General features: G+C 42.4%; 1 protein-coding gene across 3 annotated transcripts in view; it reads left to right on the top strand.

The window, feature by feature from the left end:
* ppp1r21 (protein phosphatase 1, regulatory subunit 21) overlaps positions 1–22013 on the top strand; it is a 105645-nt gene that overhangs the window by 72084 nt on the left and 11548 nt on the right. For all 3 annotated transcript variants that reach the window (XM_072580601.1, XM_072580602.1, XM_072580600.1), the window contains 2 exons: positions 2321–2473; positions 3931–4023. In XM_072580601.1, the coding sequence (XP_072436702.1) occupies positions 2321–2473; positions 3931–4023 (246 nt within the window). The remainder of the gene's footprint in view (positions 1–2320; positions 2474–3930; positions 4024–22013) is intronic.

Genomic DNA, 22013 nt, shown 5'->3' with positions numbered 1-22013 from the left:
AGCACTGTACAAGACCTTTTGCCCTCTATGTTGTGCTGGTCTTTTATCCCATCATTCAATGACAGCACCTCTCATTCTTCTAACGCTGGTGAATACAGCCTAGTCTTCCCTGATAGTATAACTTCTTTATTCCAAGAAATCAATTGATTGAACATTATCTAAACTGTTGGAAATAAATTTGAATGAAAGGACTGTGGGGAAACATTGTTGTGGAACAGTTTGAACATTTTCGAGCAGAGTTTACTAGGTGATTTTTATCAAGGAATAAGATCAACAGCTTTATGTGGGCTATGAGATTTACGTAAATCAAATAATTTTTGAAAAGGCAATAAAGTTTTAAAGGAATTAAGAGATGAGGTTTATGGCCTTTATTATTGAAAGATCAGTTTTGAAAGATTAGTGGGTCTGTTTCTGGACTTAGTTTTCTGTTTTGTAGACCCAAGTCTGTCAGTAAGGAAAACACCCCAGAAGCTGAAGTGTCTGTCCTGAAATTCTTTTCTCAAAATCCTGAAACCCAATAATGTTTCCAACTACTTTGTAAAGCGGAGAAAGGTGGATTGTGACCATTTTCCCAAACGTTGATGTAAGCTGATTGCAATCTGAACTGAAGGCCATCCAACAATCTATGGGCTGTCAATAATTTAATTTCACTGACAAGAAACTCTGTGGACTGAAGTCATCACATTCTATCCTTTGTTTCCTGACCTTTGGCCAATGGGAGATCTATTTTTCATTTTTACTTTTTTAAAATCCATTTCTGCGATGACTGTCTTTTTATAATCTGTGACTATTGCTGTCACAGATGGAGAGAATATGGCTTTAATTCTGAGCGTAGCTTAAATATGATTTGTTATTTCCACTTGTTTTAAAAGTAAGTTTTTTGTTTACAATAAATATGCCTCACTTATTATATTCCAGACTGTAGAATAAAGACAGTTGATCATTTTCCTAATTGAATTTGTATACGTTTATACTTAAAGTGCGACTGGTGGATCAATGGTGCGACTGGTGGATCAATGGAATTTAATTTCCAGCACATTACTCCCATCACAGGCATAACAATTGCTAATAAAATTACTTATTTTCTTAAATAAACGAAGACAAAAATGGACTAAGTACCACAGATGTGGTCTCACTAGCAGTGTGTACAATCATAACAAAACATCCATTTATCTTCTGTTCTCCTTGCAACAAACAACAATTCATTTACCTTCCTAATAACTTAGTGTACTGCGTGCTAATGTTGATTCATGTATCAGTACACCAGTATCTTGTTATAAGTGAAGTTCAGCAATCTTTTATCCATTTATTTTGCTTTTTTCCTGCCATTGAGAGAGCTCTAATTTTTCATACTATAATTAATCTGCTAAGTTTTTGACTTATCTGTATCCATTATAGACTCTGAATTTCACAATTTGATCTGTCTCCTGTATTTGTCATTGCAAATTACTTTCAGTCCCTATATTCATAAACCTTGATTTGAATTATAAATAGTAGAGGCACCAGCATTGATCACTGTAGAAGTCCATTAACTGCAGCTTGTCAACTGACCCAGTTATCTCTATTTCAGCTTTTTGTCAGCTCACCAATTCTCTATCCATCTGACCATGTTGCTGCCTACATCATAAACTGTTATCTTGATAGGGTACTTTATCAAATGCTTTTTGGAAATCAAAATACAATGCATCTAGAGGTTCCCTTTTATCCTTTTTTTTTGCTATTTCCTTAAAGGACACTAAATCAAACATCATTTTTCTTTCACAAAAGTGTTGCCTCTTGCTGACTGCATTAAAATTTTCTAAATGTACCTTCCTGTAAACTCAAGTTTCTGAATTTTTCTTAAGACAGATGTTTGGCTTGTTGGCCAGACATTGCCTGCTTTCTATCTTAAACCATCCTTGAATTGTGAAGTTATATTTACAACTATAACTGGAGTCATAGAGATGTACAGCACGGGATCAGTTTTTAATCCAGCAAGTCATTATTTAGAATGCATGGCCTGAACAGGTGATAGAAGCAGATTTAATAAATTTTGAAAGTGGAGGAATAGGTACTTAGGTGACAAATTACAGGATTATAGGGAAAAGGCAGGTGAATAGAACTTACTGGTAGTTCATTAAAAAAACCTGCTGAATGACCACTACTTATTGTATAAGTAATTTACAAATGTTTAGGTTGGGTTTTTATTTCTTTTTGCCTTCTAAGTATTGACTTAAAGCTTGATTCACTGTCACTGAAGACATTTTGTCCTTGAAATGATTTGTTTCTCACTGCAAATAAAGCATACGCTGTTCATTGAAGTTTTTTTCTGCCTTTTTAGATTGGTACGTTCTTCAGTAACAACCTGGACTTTTTCACGGTTCCTTCTGTGTATAGCTCAAGGATAGGAATGGGTGTAATTGACCCTCTTGCAGCAGAATGTATGCTAGGGAATAAGAAGAAAGCAGCTGCATATATTAAGACTTTAAAGAAGGTTTGTATCATTTTGCAAGGTTTGTGAAGGTTTGTAGCTCAGGTTGAGATTTAGGGTGTAGGTTTGCTCGCTGAGCTGTAGGTTTGATATCCAGACGTTTCATTACCTGGCTAGGTAACATCAACAGTGGCGACCTCCAAGTGAAGCGAAGCTGTTGTCTCCTGCTTTCTATTTATATCTTTCTCCTGGATGGGGTTCCTGGGGTTTGTGGTGATGTCATTTCCTGTTTGTTTTCTGAGGGGTTGATAGATGGCATCTAGATCTATGTGTTTGTTTATGGCGTTGTGGTTAGAGTGCTAGGAATTCTTTGGCATGCCTTTGCTTAGCCTGTCCCAGGATAGATGTGTTGTCCCAGTCGGATAGCCCTACACGCAGATGAGAAACCCCACCATTTCAACTGGGACAACACATCTATCCTGGGACAGGCTAAGCAAAGGCATGCCAAAGAATTCCTAGAGGTCTAGCACTCCAACCACAACGCCATAAACAAACCTAGATCTAGATGCCATCTATCAACCCCTCAGAAAACAAACAGGAAATGACATCACCACAAACCCAGGAACCCCATCCAGGAGAAAGATACAAATAGAAAGCAGGAGACAACAGCTTTGCTTCATTTGGAGGTCACCACTGATGTTACCTAGCCAGGTAATGAAACGTCTGGCTATCAAACTTACAGCTCAGCGAGCAAACCTACACCCTAAGGTTTGTATCAATATACTGAGACTGAACTAATGCATAATTGGATTTCACGTCACATCTAATGGGGAAAGGGGAAGGAAATTGGGTAAGGGATTAAACTAAGAATCTCTTCTTGTTTAACTGTTGCTGCCAAGGATATCCAAGTCAATAGCAAAGTTATCATGCAGGGTTTTGAGATTTTCCAGCAATTTTAGTCTACAGATTAACTTTGTTTCTTCAGTATGAAGTTATTAGCTATCTTGCCCATCATTAGCTCCTTTTATTTTTACTCCTAATGTCAAGCTGTTCTATCTGGTTTCCAAATGCCTATCATACATGGATTAAAGACTTTATATAATACTTAATCACAACACTCAGTTTTTAAACAATAAAAATTTATCAGTCGGTTTATAATGGAGTTAAATTCTAAAGCACTATAACAGTTGTTGTAGTTCCATTGTATTAACCAAAATGAATTGCTACTCGATTGTTTGTTTTAATTGCAATAGGTCCTCACTTGATACTGAAGTACCTGTTCAGTACTGAACAGGTACTATCTAAAGTCATGCATGCAAAGCATCTTTCAACTGCGACAATGGTCAAGGTCAGAGGCAAGTTATGTCCAAAAGCACATTTAGAAAGCCATAGGGCCAAGGAGAGAATGACCAGGGATGAGCCTTGTGCAGAATTTAACACTAATTAGAGTTTTCTAATACAATATATAATTAGTTCTGCATTAACACTTTAGCTTAATTAGTGGAATAATTCTGTTACAGCCTCGTCCAGGATCAGTACCATACGAAGAAGCTTTGGCAAATCGCAAGACTATTCTGAGTTCCACTGAAAGCCGTGAAGGTCTTTCGCAACAGGTATTGGTTTGTTTTGTTTGTTTGTTCAGGATATTTGTTAGAAAAGCTTAAATAGCTGAGGAACACTTGAAATTATCAAGTCCTCTTTGGCATTTTATTTGGTTAATTATGGAAATCTAGCTAATATTATAGCTCTTTCAACTTTTTCAAAGACCATATCTAGTATGGATCTAATTTTTAAAAAGTCATTGCAAGATTCTAGAATGTTTTTAGGCCTTCTGTATCTCAAACTTTCAGCATAAGTTTTACAGCCTATACAAGATTTGAATAATTGCCAGAAACTTACATTCTCCATTCTCTTACATGGCTGCTAATGAATGTCAGAGTGTTTAGTGAATTTTGAGAATTTACAAAATGAACCCATCATATGAAAATGCATTCTAAAATCCTCCTTCTTTTGTGCAAAAAAATATTTTGTGGTACTCTTCATTATTACTGCCCAATTTTTCAAAACTTCAGGCCTTGACATTAAATACGATTTATGTTATTGTTGTTGCTGCCTGCAGTACAGATAAATAAATCTTTTGCTACTTATCACTTTGTCTTTAATAGTAAAACTGACTTTGTCGTTATTATGTTAGCTTATACTTTATATACAAGCAGCCTATATTCTTGTTTTTTTAAATTCAGTTATTGGATGAGGATCTCACTGGCTCGGCCAGTATTTATTGCTCAAACCTAATTGCCTAGAGGCCAGTTTAAGAGTCACACTCATTGCTGTGTGTTTGGAGTTACATATAGATCAGTCCATCTCAAGACAACAGTTTCCTTCCTTTCTCTCCTTTAGAGTTATGGTTAGGATTGAAAATGTTTTTTTCCAACAATTAACAATGCATTTGTAGTCATTGGTAGACTTGTAATTCCAGATTTTTGTTGAGTTCACCCCTTTTTTGTGCACTATTGTCCCTTTCTCTTACTGTCAGAATATGCCTTTCTGTCTGTGTCGTGCGCCGAGCAATGTGCTACCACCTTGTCTGCTTGCTTCCAGACACCATCCTCCCCTTTGAATGCCCCCTGCAGTTTCCATTGCTCTTTCTCTTCCTGCGGGGTGTCCTCCTGTAGCTGCTGAATTTGGATAGTGTCTTTCGCTAATTCAGTAGTGGCTATTGCAGCTTCTTGCTCTAGGGCTTTCTGAGCTGCTTGGTCTGCTTCCTGGTCTCCTTTGAATTTTAGCTAATTTGGGCTCTCTTTTGCTGGCTCCTTTTGATGGGCTTTTATTTTTATTACTGTAACCTCTTTTCACTGTTCACCGGCACCCAATAGTGCCTGAATTCCTAATTGGTGTCTGATAGGGGGCCCCCCTGCAGTGGTGAACCCTTTTCTACCCCATGCCTCCATGCAGTCATGGACTACTCTGAAGGCATATTGACTGTCGGTGTATATAGTCGATTTATTTTTGCTAGTAACAGTGCTTTGAGTACTACCAGTTCTGCTACCTGTGCAGACTGACTTTCATCAATCCTTTCAGACATAAGTTAGAAACTGTTATCATTTACCACAGCCCATCCTGTTCAGGGTGACCCTGCTCCTTATTTTCATGACCCATCCACGAAGAGGGTCTCCTCAACTGTGTCTGGGGAAGCAATCTTTTACTCGCCCCCTATCCTCATCCACAAGTATATCCCCACAGTTGTGTGGTTCCCCAGGGTCTAGAATTCCCTCAGCTGGGTTTACAGACTGACTTGGGGCTAAAAGAACTGCCTCCCAGTTTGCCCTTCTCATATTGGAGACGGCCCTCAGTTTCCCTGTGTTTAGCATCTCTACTAGAGTGTGTTTAGTGTGGAGAATGACATTCCCTGTCATTACTATGGGCTTGCTAACCTTAACGGCCCAAGCAGTGCAGTCTAAGGCTGCTATGCATCTGGGTAACCTGGTGACTACTGGCCCTTTTGTGGTTGAGTAGTACCTTACGGGCCTTCTCCTGCCACTGCGGAGTAAAACCCTCCCTTGTTATTACAGTGGATGTGAAAATCCTTGCTGGGATCTGGCAGCCCTAGCCTGGGGGCTGATATGAGTGAAGGTTTAAGCTGACTGTATGCCTCCTCCTGTTATGGCCCCCAGATTACACGTTCCAAAGTGGGCTTGCCTCATATAGTTAATCTCTGGATTGGTTTAACCAATTTTGCGAACTCTGGTATAAAGCTCCAACTGTAGTTGAATACCCCAACAACCTTTCTGACTCCCTGACAGTGGCAGGTCATGACATCTGTTGGATTGTCGTCTTGCAGTCGTTGGGCATTTCTTCGAGTTCCTGGGATATAAGGTGACCCAGATGTAAGACCTGTGCTTTGCCAATGTGTGCCTTTCTGGGGCTGACTTTTAACCCTGCGGTTGCTAATTCATGCAGTACTAGCCCTAAAGCTTCCTGGTGTCCTGGCCTCTGAGGTGATTAGGATACAGTCTCCATATTGGAGAGCAGTGCTTATCCTCTGGTAAATCTACTCTCTTCAGAATGTCGCTCATCAATCTGTGAAAACTAGTGGGGCTGTCGTGGAGGCCTTGTGGCAGGCGAGTTCACGTGTCCTGCCTGTCCCTTACTGTAAAAGCGAATTTGTTCTGGGACTCTGGGCGTAATGGGATAGACTAGTAATCGTTGGCTCTGTCTAAAACAGTAAAGATCTTGTGCTCTGGGGCCAAGCCATTTAAAATGGTGGAGGGGTCTGTGACTTTGGGGTGACCTTATTTAGTCCTATATAATCAATGGTGAGCCTGTAGCTCCCATCAGGCTTTATTAAAGGCCACTTCAGGAAATTAATTGTACTTGTGGTTGCTTTCAGAATTCCCTGTCTCTCCTTTCATTATCTCCACAACTGCTTTTTCTGCTTCAGGTTTTATTGGGTATTGCTGGTGGGGCTTGTGCTCCGGTCCGGGATCCCTTATCGAGTCTATGTTAACTTTGTTTCTGCCCATGCTCTGGGGACAGGCGCACATGGCTCCATATTCCCCCCCCCACTTTTGAGGTTCCAGTCCCTACTGGTGACTGTAGCCACTTTAATAGTTTCAAGGTGACTTGTAAGTTTCCCAATCTCGGTCTTTCGACCATCTTGTCTGGGCCAAATCAATTTCCCTTTTGCATAATCAATTAGAACATTATATTCTGTCATGAGATCATTGCCCATTATGGTGCCCTCGTTATTTTGGCACACATAGAATTTCATGGGGATATGTATTGTTTATTTCTAAGAGGGTAGTTTCGCTTAGGTAATCTGGTGTTATCCCCTCCTACCTGGGTTAAGTGAATCATTTTATTTGTGTGGGGTAAGTGTGATGGATATAGCTACTCCTGTGTCTACTAGCATTTCACGTTTCCTCTCTCCTATTACTGTGGGCATGTAAATTCTCCCCTCTCCCTTGCCCTCACGAATGGGAGCAGCTCATTGTCAGCTCTGCTGATCTCTGGACTCCCATGGTTCTGCAGTGTTCCAAGTGGTGTTTGGGGATGCCCCGTGATTTTCCCAGCACACTGCTTCGGTGTGTCCTATTCTGTTGCAGTGTCTGCAGTATTTTATATTGTTCCCTGCTCTAACTCTTCTATTCTGTCCTCCAGCTCTTTAACGTGTTCCTGGTCCTTTCTCCACCTACTTGTGGAGGCATTCACTCGTTCAGTTAGGCCTGCTAATTAGTATACTAACATTACCCCTATCTTTTTAGTTTTATTTTGCTTTTGTTCATCTATCCACACTCTCTCTGCTATACTAATGTCTGGGATGGATCCAGCTGCTTTTCTTCATTTGCTCTGTCAACCCTTGTCTGTCTGCCTTGTATTTCTCAAGGGAATCTGCAGTGTCCCCTTTAAAATTTTGATCTGCCATTTAGCAGATTTTGTACCCCTGGATAGCATTAACAGTGAAGTGTTCCTAACCAGTGGAGACATCTCTACCCCCGGCCAATAATACTGCTCCTATAGCCATAGCAGCCTCCAAACAAGGTGAGCTCTCTATCAATGGGACTTCTCTTCCCTCCCGGCCACCTTTACTGACCCAACACCTCCCAATAGGCCCAGAAAACTACCTCTAACCCGGTATACACTCTACCGGTGTGACACTTTACCCTCCTGGCCACCACCATTGTTTAAGCTCTGTAATTCTACTATGGACTACAGGGTATCATAGTTACTCAGTGTCCACGCTCCCCACCTTGGTAATGTGTGCTCCACTGAGGTTTGGCTCTCGGTCAAAGTGATCAGCTCCTCTTCCTCCCCGCATTGGAAATTACAAGTACAAACAGCACCCAACTTTTAACTTAAACTTCAAAGTTTATGAGAAGATTTGTAGCTCAGGTGCTCGTTATTGTGGTTCTGTTCGCCGAGCTAGGAATTTGTGTTTCATCCCCTGTCTAGGTGACATCCTCAGTGGCTGGGAGCCTCCTTTAAACTCCAACTGTTGTTCACCCCTACAGAGTCCAATCTTACCTGACTTTGCCACTTGTGCTTCACAGATCCTACTGCCCTCGGTGCCTCAATTCCCAGCTTTGCCCGGAGGCTCACTGAAGATGTTACCTAGTATGGTGATGAAACGTCTGAAAGCAAACCTTCCAGCTCAGTGAGCAAACCTGTATCCACAAATTTGATTCTTACCCTAGCCTCCTCGATTGTGTCCTTCAACCAGGGCACCAGTAATAAGGATCCTGCTTGCTGTGCCATTTGTTATGGGGAAAATCACCAGTCTCTGAGTCAGAGTCTAGGTTCAATGACAGTTTATTGCACAAGGAAATACTGGAACTCTGAGGAGAGAGAGAGAGACACCGACAGCAGTGGTCAGCTGCGAGTCTTCTCTCAACTGGAGCACATGTCAAGATACTTTTTTTGTAAATATATTTATTAGCAATTTTTTTTAACTTTACCAACATATAAAATTTTTGAAAAATACAATCAATAACAAATATCAGTATAATAAAAAGAAATCCAAAACACAAATTACAATACAACTACTGTCTACTAACTACTAACCTACCCTATAATACAAAACAAGCCCTAACACTGTGTAAAGAAACACCAATAAATAAGTAAATAACTAATAGATCAAAAAAAAGTAGAAAAAACAAAAAAAAAACACAGAATACAGGACAGCTATGCTTGGCACAAAGCTCCCAAGCAAAGAAACAGGAGCATTGTAAATATATCCATATTAACTTGGTGGGGGGGTACTGGGGAGAAAGTAGCAAAAAAAGGCCTTTTTTTTTGGCTACCTTCTCTCCATTGCCCCCGACTCCCTGCATTTATCTCTCCACCCTGGAGACTTTCTGCCTGTATTCCTGATGAAGGGCTTTTGTCCGAAACATCGATTTTCCTGCTCCGTGGATGCTTCCTGACCTGCTGTGCTTTTCCAGCACCACTCTGATCTAAACTCTGGTTTCCAGCATCTGCAATCCTCACTTTTACCTTGCCACCCAACAGGTGATAGAGGGCACTAACTGAAAGGGTGCTTGTGGAACATAGCAACAACATCTCTGTATTGGGCTTATAGGGCTTAGTGAGAAGTGTAGTCTTCTGGATGAAATCTCTAACCTGAAAAAAATGGAAAAGATCTGTGCTGGACAAGCTGTATTTGTGACTCAGTTGCTCAAAAGACATTATAACCTCCCCTCAACAAGTCTCCCAAACTAGAAACTCCTCTCGCTGCCCATAGTTTGAACCCTGAGTCCATCATTCCTGGTCGGAACCCTGGCATGCCAACAATAGGCGTAAGTGGCTCAATCTTGAATAAACAACCCTCAGTCTTACACATTGCCCTCCATGCCTTGACTGTACTAATGACAATGGCAGTGGTCCATAACTGTCCTCACCTTATCCGTGAACAACAGGTTAATAAGAGGGCATTTGCCTGGGAGGCTTCAATTTGCAGCCGTATTGAGTTTGGATCGTTACCTACACAATCACAGACAAAGGACAGCAGGGAACTCAATTGATATCTCCTGATGTCTGGGAAATCAACTCCTCCCCCCTCCTTGAGGCAACTGCGATTTAGTAAGTTTGATGAGGGGGCTGCCCACAATGCCAGACAAAGGAACCAAACCACCCCATAAAGCTTCCGCAGCGTTGACCTGGGAATCATTATAGGGAATGTACACATGGGATAAAGCAAACGAGGAAGAACATTCACCTTAATGAGAGATATTCGGCCCAGCCATGAAATTGGAAGAGCCTTCCATCTCTAGAGATCTCACCTAATATTGTCGAACAAGTGAGCAAAGTTAGTCCGAAATAACAGATCAAACTTGGGGGTAATAAAAATGCCTAGGTATCGGAACCCTGCCCGTGACCACTTAAAAGGGAACCTAGGGCCACCTTCAACTTCTGGCACATCCTGAAGGCTCCCCAAATGAATTGATATGTTGTATCAAATGGGGTACGGAGGTCATTGGGTTCAATAAAAACAGAAGGACATCATCCACGTACAATGTAATCTTGTGTGCCCTCGATCCCACATCCGGAGCGGTTATGTGGACATGCTGACGAATGGCCTCTGCCAGCGGCTCTATCACCAACGTAAACAACAACAGTGAGAGGGGGCAGCCTTGCTGACTTACCCGTACCGGTCCTAAAACTCCCAGACTTCACCCTGTTGGTGATGACCATGGCCAGAGGGTGGTGATATAAAACCTCCACCCACCTAGCAAAAACCCACCAAACCCAAACTGTTCTAAGACATAAAAAAGATACGGCCATTCCACCCGGTCAAATGCTTTCTCTGCATCTAAAGAAATCACCAACCCCTGAATCAATCGTTGCTGACAAACTTGGATCATATTCAGCAACCTTCTAATATTATTAGAGGAGCTACGGCCCCTTATAAAGCCTGTCTGGTCCTCTTTAACAATATGGGGCAATACCTTTCCAATCTCAGCACCAGGATCTTGGACAGAATCTTGAAATCTAAATTTAATAGAGAGATGGGCCTGTATGAGGCACAGTCAAAGATACTTTTATACATCTTGTGATACAAGAGATCAGTGATGAGATTATTGTCTTTGTAACATGATTTGTTTATGGCAATCATTGCAGAATTGTTTTGATGCAGAACAGTCATTGTCAGTTGCAGCACAGCCTTTGTTAATTTCAGTGCGGTCGTTGTCAGTTTCAATGTCTGTATGAACGTCCATTGCTATAGTAATGGGCTCTAATCGCTCTTCCTGAGAAGGATGATTACTGCAGCCCTGGCTATTAGCACTTTGTATTGAGTCCATATCAAGCTGTTAGCATTTCTATCAAAGATGTTGGCTGGACCCAGACTCTTCAGCAGGTGGCGTATGTTACCCACGTGTATTCCATCCCCCACCCGCCTTAAACTAATCAACTAGGTTGTGAGTCAACAAGTCCACAGCGATCCTCCGAAGGGCAACCCACCCAGACCCATTCCCCTACTTTTACCCCTTCACCTAACACTACAGGCAATTTAGCATGGCCAATTCACCTAACCTGCACATCTTTGGACTGTGGGAGGAAACCGGAGCACCCGGAGGAAACCCACACAGACACGGGGAGAATGTGCAAACTCCACATAGACAGTTGCCCAAGGTGGGTATGTGGTGCTGTGAGGCAGCAGTGCTAATCACTGTGCCACCCATAGCATTCTGGTGGTCCTCGGCAGTGTCTGTATTTGATCTGCTGTCTCTCTCCATATTGTGGTCCGGTGGCCATCTTATGTGTCAAGTGGCCAATGTATGGCTCAGCGGCCATCTTGTGTCCTTGTGCCTAGTGTCACCCTGCCCCATGCTGTCTCCCACTTCAGGGGAATATAATGTCACCATACATCTTTGTGAAGTAAGGATCAAAAGGTAAAGTGCTGGCATCATAGTGATGAGTGAACAGTTTCAAAATTTGTGGGCGGCACGTTGGCACGGTGGTTAGCACTGCTGCCTCACAGCGCCTGAGACCCGGGTTCAATTCCCGCCTCAGGCGACTGACTGTGTGTGGAGTTTGCACGTTCTCCCCGTGTCTGCGTGGGTTTCCTCTGGGTGCTCCGGTTTCCTCCCACAGTCCAAAGATGTGCAGGCCAGGTGAATTGGCCATGCTAAATTGCCCATAGTGTTAGGTAAGGGGTAAATGTAGATGTAGGGGTGGGTTACGCTTCGGCGGGGCGGTGTGGACTTGTTGGGCCGAAGGGCCTGTTTCCACACTGTAAGTAATCTAATCTAATCTAATAGGTTAAAAGCACTTTGTAATCTAACTGCAAGCCAGCAAACTTGAATGTTTGTAGGAAATGAGGTTGACTTTAATATCCAATGGGTTAACCTGATATAACCTTTTTCAGAGCTGTTTGCTGCTGCCACGACTGCAGGAGACATTCTCGCCACCCTTTTCAGGTGACATCACTGTGAACAACACGACAGCATGTTTCCTGCAACTGAATTTTTCTTGTATGTTATTCTACTTTCACCTCCCTTTGCATATCCAATTCACTATATTGAAAATCTCCCACTAATTGTGAATTCAAAACCATCTTAAGGCCTTAAGATATTGGAGCAGTCGTAGGCCTTTTGGCCCATCAGGTTTGCTCATCCATTCAATGAGATTACGGAAGGGGGTAGTAGTTCGATCGTCTTTTATTGGAGATGGTCATTAGTCGGCATTTGTATGGCGCGAAAGGGGGTTGAAACTGATTCATTGAATATATTCAATACGCACACTTTCCTGTGTTTATTCCCATAACCTTCACTCCCTTATTCACTTAAAAATAAATCTCTCCATCTCAGTGTTGAATATATTTAATGAACTGGCTTCACCGCCTCTTGGGTTGACAATCGTCAAATAACAGTTACACCATCCAAATGCCAGGTAATGACCATCTGACAATAACTGTCCCTTCACATTCAATGGTATTACCATCACTGAATCCCCCACTATCGACATCCTAGCTTACTGTGGACCAGAAACTCAATTGAACTCATCACTAAACAGAATGACTACAAAAACAGGTCAGAGGCTAGGAATACTTGTGAATAACTCACTTCCTGACTCTCCAAAGCTAGTCCACCATTGACAAGGCACAAGTCAGGAATGTGATGGAGCACACTCCTCTTGCCTGGATGAGTGCAGCCCTGACCCCATCAGGGCTAAAGCAGCTTGCTTGATTGACAGCCCATCCACAAACATCCACTCCCTCTACCAATGCTCAGTAGCAGCAGTGTGTTGCATCTATAAGATGCAGTAGAAACATTTGCCAAAGAACCTAAGGTAGCAGCTACCAAGACCATAACCACCTCCATCTAGAAGGATAAGAGCAGCTGACACGAGAGTACCACAACTGCATGTTCCCCTCCAAACTACTGACCGCCCTGATTTGGAAATATATTGCTGTTCCTTCGCTGTTGCTGGGTCAAAATCCTGGAACTCCCTCCCTCATGGCATTGTGGGTGAACCAGCAACACAGACTGTAGCAGTTCAAGAAGGCAGCTCACCACCACCACATTAAGGCAACTAGGAATGGTCAGTAAACGCTGGCCAGCCAGCGATGCTCATTTACTGCAAGTGAATTTTGTAAAAACCTGCAGATTTAGTATCCTAAAGTCAGAGATTTTTTGTTGAAGACAACCAGGATGTGGGCATTGCTGGCTTCTCTGGACTGTCTCCAATGTTAGTATATCTTTCCTTCGATAAGGAACCCAAAACTGTTGTTGAATGTTGATAATGAAACCATGGGGTTAAGGACTGACAAGTTCTGTGGCTCTGATGTGATGCATCCTTTGCTGAAAATGGAAGTAGCACAGAGCATAGATATTCATCACAATCGTTCAAATTTTCCAAAAAAAATCCTTTGATTCGATTCTGGAAAATTTATCACCTTTTTTTTTGTCAAAGAGCATAATCTCACATTTATTGCCATTCCCTAATAAAAAGTCAACCACATTGCTGTGGATCGGGAGTTATATGTAGGCCAGACCATATAAGGATGGAAGATTCCCTTATCTAAAGAACTTTAGTGAACAAGGTGGGTTTTTCCCCGACAATTGAGAATGATTTCACGGCTACCATTAGACTCTTCAGTTCAGGTGTATTTTTGAATTCAAATCCTACCATCTCCCATGACAGGAATTGAATCCAGGTGCCCACAACATTATCTGGGTCTTTGGATTAGTAGTCTAATGGTAATACTACAGGTACACAATCTTTTATCTGAAACGCTCAGGACCAGCTGGTTTTCGGAATACAGAATTTTTCGTATTTTGGAATAAGTGACAGTGAAATTTAGAAAAATCTTACCTAACATCAGACACTCAGTGAGTACTCGAGGCCCTGAGACAGAATTGAGGCCTGCCAGTGCTGGGCCACCCCCCCCCCCCCCCCCCCCCCCAATGTTGCATGTGAGTGCCATGCATCAAGTGTGTGTGGAGTTGGGTTAACTGTTTGTACACCAAACAACCTTGTTAATGAGAGAAAAAACTTCACGAGAGCCTTCGGATTCCAGAGCTTTTTGGATAAAGGGTTGTGCACCTGTACTAGGTCCATTACATCCACGTGGATCAAAAACAGCTACCTAATTATTGTAAGAATGAAGAAATTCCTCTCCATCTCTGTTTTAAATGGACAACTCCTAACTCTGAGGTTATTCCCTCTTGTCCTGGGCTCTTCCGTGAGGTCAGGTCTCATTCTTCTAAACTCCACTGTGTACAGACCGACCTACTCATCTCTTCCAATAAGAGAGTCCCTTCATTCCCAGAATTAGCCTAGTGCACCTTCTCTGGACAGCTTCCAATGTTAGTGTATCTTTCCTCAGATAAGGAACCCAAAGCTGTTGTTGAATATTGATAATGAAACCAATGGGCTAAAGACTATCAAGTCCTTTGGCTCTGATGTAATGCATCCTCTGCTACGCATGGAAGTCGCTACAGAGAGTGCATATTGATCGTAATCTTCTGGAAAACTTTAGCATCTCTTTCTTGCCAAAGTGCATCACTTCACATTTTCTATATTGTATTCCATCTGCAAACTTTTTGCTCCCTCATTTAACCTGACGATATTCCTCTGCATACATTGTCATCCTCACCACTTCCCACCAATTTCTTGCCTTTCATAAATTTTTCAATAGTACATTCACTTTCGTCATCCAAGTCATTAAACTAGAAAGGTGCAAACAAAATTTACAATGTTATTACTGAGACTGGAACATTTGAAGTTTTGAGAGACTGTATGGGAATTTCTTCCGTCTAGCTGAGGATGAGGGGTGGCCTTGGAGGCTCATAAGATTGAGGGGCATAGATAAGGTGAATAGTCAAGGTCTTTACCCCAGGATGGAATCATAGAGATGTACAGCAGGGAAATGGACCCTTTGGTCCAACCCATCCATGCCAACGAGATATCCCAGCCCAATCTAGCCCCATCTGCCAGCATCTGGCCCATATCCCTCCAAACCCTTCCTATTCATATACCCATCCAAATGCCTTTTAAATGTTGCATACACGTAGCACCCTATGCATGAAAAAGTTCCCCTTAGGTCTCTTAATCTTTCACCCCTCACCCTAAACCTATGCCCTCTAGTTCTCGACTCCCCCACCCCAGGGAAAAGACTTTGTCAATTTATCCTATCCATGCCCCTCATAATTTTGTAAATCTCTATAAGGTCACCCCCTCATCCTCTGACACTCCAGGGAAAACAGCCCCAGCCTATTTAGCCTCTCCCTATAGCTCAAATCCTCCAACTCTGGCAGCATCCTTGTACATCTTTTCTGAACCCTTTCAGGTTTCACAACATTATTCCGATAGAAAGGAGATCAGAATTGCACGCAATATTCCAACTGTGGCCTAACCAATGTCCTGTACAGCCGCAACATGACCTCCTAACTCCTACCCTCAATGCTCTGACTGAAAAAGGAAAGCATACCAAACACCTTCACTATCCTATCTACCTGCGACTCCACTTTCAAGGAGCTATGAACCTGCACTCCAAGGTCTCTTTGTTCAGCAACACTCCCTAGGACCTTGCCATTAAGTGTATAAGTCTTGCTAAGATTTGCTTTCCCAAAATGCAGCACCTCGCATTTATCTGAATTAAACTCCATCTGCTACTAATCCCATTGGCCCATCTGGTCAAGATCCTGTTGTAATCTGAGGTAACCTTTTTCGTTGTCCACTACACCTCCAATTTTGGTGTCATCTGCAAACTTACTAACTGTACCTCTTATGCTCACATCCAAATCATTTATGTAAATGACAAAAAGTAGAGGACCCAGCACCGATCCTTGTGGCACTCCACTGGTCACAGGCCTCCAGTCTGAAAAACAACCCTCCATAACCACCCTCTGTCTTCTACCTTTGAGTCAGTTCTGATTCCAAATGGCTAGTTCTCCCTATATTCAGTGAGATCCAACTTTGCTAACCAGTCTCCCATGGGGAACCTTGTCAAACACCTTACTGAAGTCCATATAGATCACAACCACCACTCTGCCCTCATCAATCCTCTTTGTTACTTCTTGATAAAACTTGATCAAGTTTGTGAGACATGACTTCCCACACACAAAGCCATGTTGACTATCCCTAATCAGTCCTTGCCTTTCCAAATACATGTACATCCTGTCCTTCAGGATTCCCTCCAAGAACTTGCCCACCACCGAGGTCAAGCTCATTGGCCTATAGTTCCCTGACTTGTCCTTACCACCCTTCTTAAACATTGGCCCCACGTTAGCTAACCTCCAATCTTTCTGTGACTATCGATGATACAAATATCTCCGCAAAAGGCCCAGCAATCACTTCCCCAACTTCCCACAGAGTTCTAGGGTACACCTGATCAAGTCCTGGGGATGTATTCATCTTTATGTATTTCAAGACATCAGCACTTCCTCCTCTAATATGAACATTTTTCAAGATATCACCATCTATTTCCCTACATTCTATATCTTCTATGTCCTTTTCCACAGTAAATACTAATGCAAAATACTCATTTAGTATCTCCCCCATTTTCTGAGGCTCCATCCAAAGGCCGCCTTGCTGATCCTTTGAGGGGCCCTATTCTCTACCTATTTACCCTTTTGTCCTTAATGTATTTGTAAAAACCCTTTGGATTCTCCTTAACCCTAACTGCCAAAGCTATCTCGTGTCCCCGTTTTGCCCTCCTGATTTCCCTCTTGTATACTACTGCCTTTATACTCTTCTAAGGATTCACCAAATCTCTCCTGTCTGTACCTGGCATATGCTTCCTCCTTTTTCTTAACCAAACCCTCAATTTCTTTAGTCATCCAGCAATCCCTATACCTACAAGCCTTTTCTTTCCCCCTAACAGGAATATACTTTCTCTGGACTCTCGTTATCTCATTTCTGAACTACAAAGTAAGGTAAGTAAGTGCAAAACTAGAGGCCATAGGCTTCAGGTAAGAGGGGAAAGATTTAAGTGACCTGAGGGACAACTTTTTCCAGAGTGGTGCAAGCTGGCAGAGGAATTGGTAGAGGAGGGCATAACTATAACATTTAAAAGGCATTTGGACAGGTATATGGATAGGAAAGATTTTGAGGGATATGGACCAAATGCAGGCAAATAGAACTAGTTTAATTTAGGAAAACTGGTTGGCAGGGACAGGTTGAATCAAAGGGCCTGTTTCCATGCTGTATACTTCCAAGACATTAAATCATTAATATATGTTGTGAGCAATTGCGGCCATGCCCCTGATCCAAGTTACCATTCTGAAATTGCACCCTCCTCCATCCCAACTCTGTCTTCTATTAGTTAAGGTTAAAAATCACACAAGGTTATAGTCCAACAGGTTTATTTGGAAGTCCTGGCTTTCAGAGCATTGCTCCTTCATCATTGCTCCACCAGCTGTGGAGCAGGATCATAAGGCTCAGAATTTACAGCAAAAACTTAGTGTTCATGCAACTGCAACGATATATTGAACAAACCTAGAATGCATATTGTTAGCCAGTTCTGTCTCCATGCTAGCAACACTAGCATCTCTTAATTACTTTTTGGTGCAGTATCTTATCTAACAGTTTTTTTGGAAACCCAAGTATATTGTACCAACTAATTCCTCTTTATCCTGCTTGTTACCTCCTTAAAGATTTCTAATACATTTGTCCAGCAAGATTTTCCCCTTCTTGAAGCTACGCTGACTCTTCGTGAATATATTATATATTTCTAAACGCTCAGTTACGTTTTTATTGTAGACTAGAATAGTTTTGCAATGCTAGATGGTAAGCTAACTCACCTATAGTTACCTGTTTTTTTTGTCTTTGTCTCTTTTCAAATCTCTTAGATTGGCAGTTTTTCATTCTCAGAATTTCCTGAATCCAAGGATTCTTAGTTTTTGCACTGACGGTAATCTTCCATGTTTGCAGCTACTTTCTTTAACATCTTAATATTATTAGCCATCTTAAATGGTAGTCTCCTTTATTTTAAACTGAGTTCTTGTCCCTTCCAGAAAGGGGACCGTCATTTCAGCATTTGTCTCCTCAGGATCTTGAATGTTTGATTAGATTACCTCTTATTCTTCAATAGATTCAGATCCAGCAATTCCTCAAAAGTTAACCCCTCCATCCACACCCAATTCCAGGTATCCATTTGAACCTTCTCCAAACTGCTTTGCATTTATATCCTTCCTTAAATAAGGAGACCAAACTTGTGCACACTATTTCAGGTATAGTTTCACCATACCCTCAGTGTAGCAAAATATCCCTTTTATATTCTGTTTTGCAATAAACCACAATGTTCCATTTGCCATCTAAATTTCTTGTTGCACTTGCAACTTTAAGAGCTTAATGTGTGAGACTTCCAGATCTCTCTGTACTTTCAAGTTCTGCAGTCTCTGTCTATTTAAGAAATACACTGCTTTTCTATTCTTCCTGCAAAGTGAACAAGTTCTCATTTCTCCACATTCCAGATTTATTTCTGGCCTACTCAGCCTATTCTTTTGCAGACTACATGTGTCCTCTTCACAAGTTGCCTTACTACATTTCTTTGTATCATCAAATGTTAACTGCTGTACGATTGGTCCTTTGATCAAAGTTGTTGAGGTTAATTGTAAATAGTTGAGGCCCAAGCACTGATCCTTATGGAACTCCACTCCTTACAGCATACCAATAGCCTGTTTCTGTTTCCCTGTTAACTAACTCATTTTCTATCCATTCTAATATGTTTTCATGATCACCATAATTTCTTAATTATGTAGTAACATTGTGGTACCTTCCAAATGTCATCTGGAAATCTAAGTACAGTACATCCACAGATTCATTGGCATACTTTGAACAAATCGGAAACATGATTTCTCTTTAACAAAATCATGTTGACTCTGCCTGATTGCATTGAGAGTTTTGGAATGCCCTGCTGTAACTTTAATAGACTCCTTAATATGATGGGGGAAAGTGAGGACTGCAGATGCTGGAGATCAGAGTCAAAAAGTGTGGTGCTGGAAAAGCACAGCCGGTCAGACAGCATCCAAGGAGCAGGAGAGTCGACGTTTTGAGCATAAGCTCTTCATCAGGAATGATGAAGAGCTTATGCTCAAAACATCCACTGTCCAGTTCCTCAGATGCTGCCTGACCGGCTCTGCTTTTCCAGCACCACACGTTTTAAGTCCTGAATATGATGCTAGATTTTCCCATCTAGGGCTGTGTCCAGCATCATGTCAAATCTGATTTGTAAAATGCCTTGAGTGCGATGCCTCTGATATAAAGCAAGCTTAAAAGGTAAAAACAATGACTGCAGATGCTGAAAACCAAATACTGGATTAGTGATGCTGGAAGAGCACAGCAGTTCAGGCAGCATCCAACGAGCAGCGAAATCAACGTTTCGGGCAAAAGCCCTTCATCAGGAATAAAGGCAGTGAGCCTGAAGCATAGAGAGATGAGCTAGAGGAGGGTGGGGGTGGGGAGAGAGTAGCATAGAGTACAATGGGTGAGTGGGGGAGGAGATGAAGGTGATAGGTCAAGGAGGAGAGGGTGGAGTGGATAGGTGGAAAAGAAGATAGGCAGGTCGGACAAGTCAAGGAGACAGTAACTGAGCTGGAAGTTTGAAACTAGGATGAGGTGGGGGAAGGGAAAATGAGGAAGCTGTTGAAGTCCACATTGATGCCCTGGGGTTGAAGTGTTCCGAGGCGGAAGATGAGGCGTTCTTCCTCCAGGCGTCTGGTGGTGAGGGAGCGGCAGTGAAGGAGGCCCAGGACCTCCATGTCCTCGGCAGAGTGGGAGAGGGAGTTGAAATGTTGGGCCACGGGGCGGTTTGGTTGATTGGTGCGGGTGTCTCGGAGATGTTCCCTAAAGCGCTCTGCTAGGAGGCGCCCAGTCTCCCCAATGTAGAGGAGACCACATCGGGAGCAACGGATACAATAAATGATATTGGTGGATGTGCAGGTGAAACTTTGGATGTGGAAGGCTCCTTTAGGGCCTTGGATAGAGGTGAGGGAGGAGGTGTGGGCACAGGTTTTACAGTTCCTGCGGTGGCAGGGGAAAGTGCCAGAATGGGAGGGTGGGTCGTAGGGGGGTGTGGACCTGACCAGGTAGTCACGGAGGGAACGGTCTTTGCGGAAGGCGGAAAGGGGTGGGGAGGGAAATATATCCCTGGTGATGGGGTCTGTTTGGAGGTGGCGGAAATGTCGGTGGATGATTTGGTTGATGCGAAGGTTTGTAGGGTGGAAGGTGAGCACCAGGGGCGTTCTGTCCTTGTTACGGTTGGAGGGGTGGGGTCTGAGGGCGGAGGTGCGGGATATGGACGAGATGCGTTGGAGGGCATCTTTAACCACGTGGGAAGGGAAATTGCGGTCTCTAAAGAAGGAGGCCATCTGGTGTGTCCTATGGTGGAACTGGTCCTCCTGGGAGCAGATATGGCGGAGGCGGAGAAATTGGGAATACGGGATGGCATTTTTGCAAGAGATAGGGTGGGAAGAGGTGTAATCCAGGTAGCTATGGGAGTCGGTGGGTTTGTAAAAAATGTCAGTGTCAAGTCGGTCGTCACTAATGGAGATGGAGAGGTCCAGGAAGGGGAGCGAGGTGTCAGAGATAGTCCAGGTAAATTTAAGGTCAGGGTGGAATGTGTTGGTGAAGTTGATGAATTGCTCAACCTCCTCGCGGGAGCACGAGGTGGCGCCAATGCAGTCATCAATGTAGCGGAGGAAGAGGTGGGGAGTGGTGCCGGTGTAATTACGGAAGATCAACTGTTTTACATAGCCAACAAAGAGACAGGCATAGCTGGGGCCCATACGTGTGCCCATGGCTACGCCTTTGGTCTGGAGGAAGTGGGAGGATTCAAAGGAGAAATTGTTAAGGGTGAGGACCAGTTCAGCCAAACGAAAGCAAGCTTACCTGGCCTGACTTCAAATATGAGAGCAGGAATGCTCCTTGTTCAGTTCCCTGAGCATTTAAATTTCTAACCTTGAGGAAACTGCTGTTGTGCATACTTATACAAAACAATCAAATTACATCCTTATCTGCCAAGCCATGTTGAACCAAATCTCCTTTGCAAGAATCCGACTGCAGCTACTGGTCTAGATGTACCCTGTGACACGTGGCAATCAGTAATTTTTGTTATAACATATCCTTTGTCTTTTTTGATTTTTGAATTTGTATATCTTAAGTAACAATTGAGCTAACCTGTAAATTGAGCGTATTATACTGGAAGAGGTAAACTATTCATTTTTAAAGATATGCTATTCTTTATAGTTCAAAACTTTGTCAGAGGAGGATTGCTTGTCAGGAATTTTAATGTGATGAGAATAGAACTTAACTAATATTATATAGCTTTAAAAAAATGATGAATGTACATATGAGCATTCAAATAGGAGCAGGAGTAGACCATTTAGTTTCTCAATCCTGCTTCAACATTCAATGAGATCATAGCTGATCTGATTGTAACCTCAAATCCCCATTCGCACTCAGGCATTTCAGAGCAGTCAAGAGTCAACCCACATTGCTGGGGTCAGGAGTCATGTATAGGCCATACACAGTAAAGATTACAGGTTTTCCTTTTTCTTGAAGAATTAGTGAATCTATTTTTTTTTAATAATAATTGATTATTTAATGGAAACAAATTAGCTTTTTTTAAATTTCAGATTTACAAGTTGAATTCAAATTT

Source organism: Chiloscyllium punctatum, chromosome 11 (genome assembly GCF_047496795.1).
Source record: "Chiloscyllium punctatum isolate Juve2018m chromosome 11, sChiPun1.3, whole genome shotgun sequence".
In the NCBI taxonomy this organism is placed as follows: domain Eukaryota; kingdom Metazoa; phylum Chordata; class Chondrichthyes; order Orectolobiformes; family Hemiscylliidae; genus Chiloscyllium; species Chiloscyllium punctatum.
The sequence above is the reverse complement of the archived record's forward strand: the minus strand, read 5'-3'. Positions and strand labels throughout refer to the sequence as shown.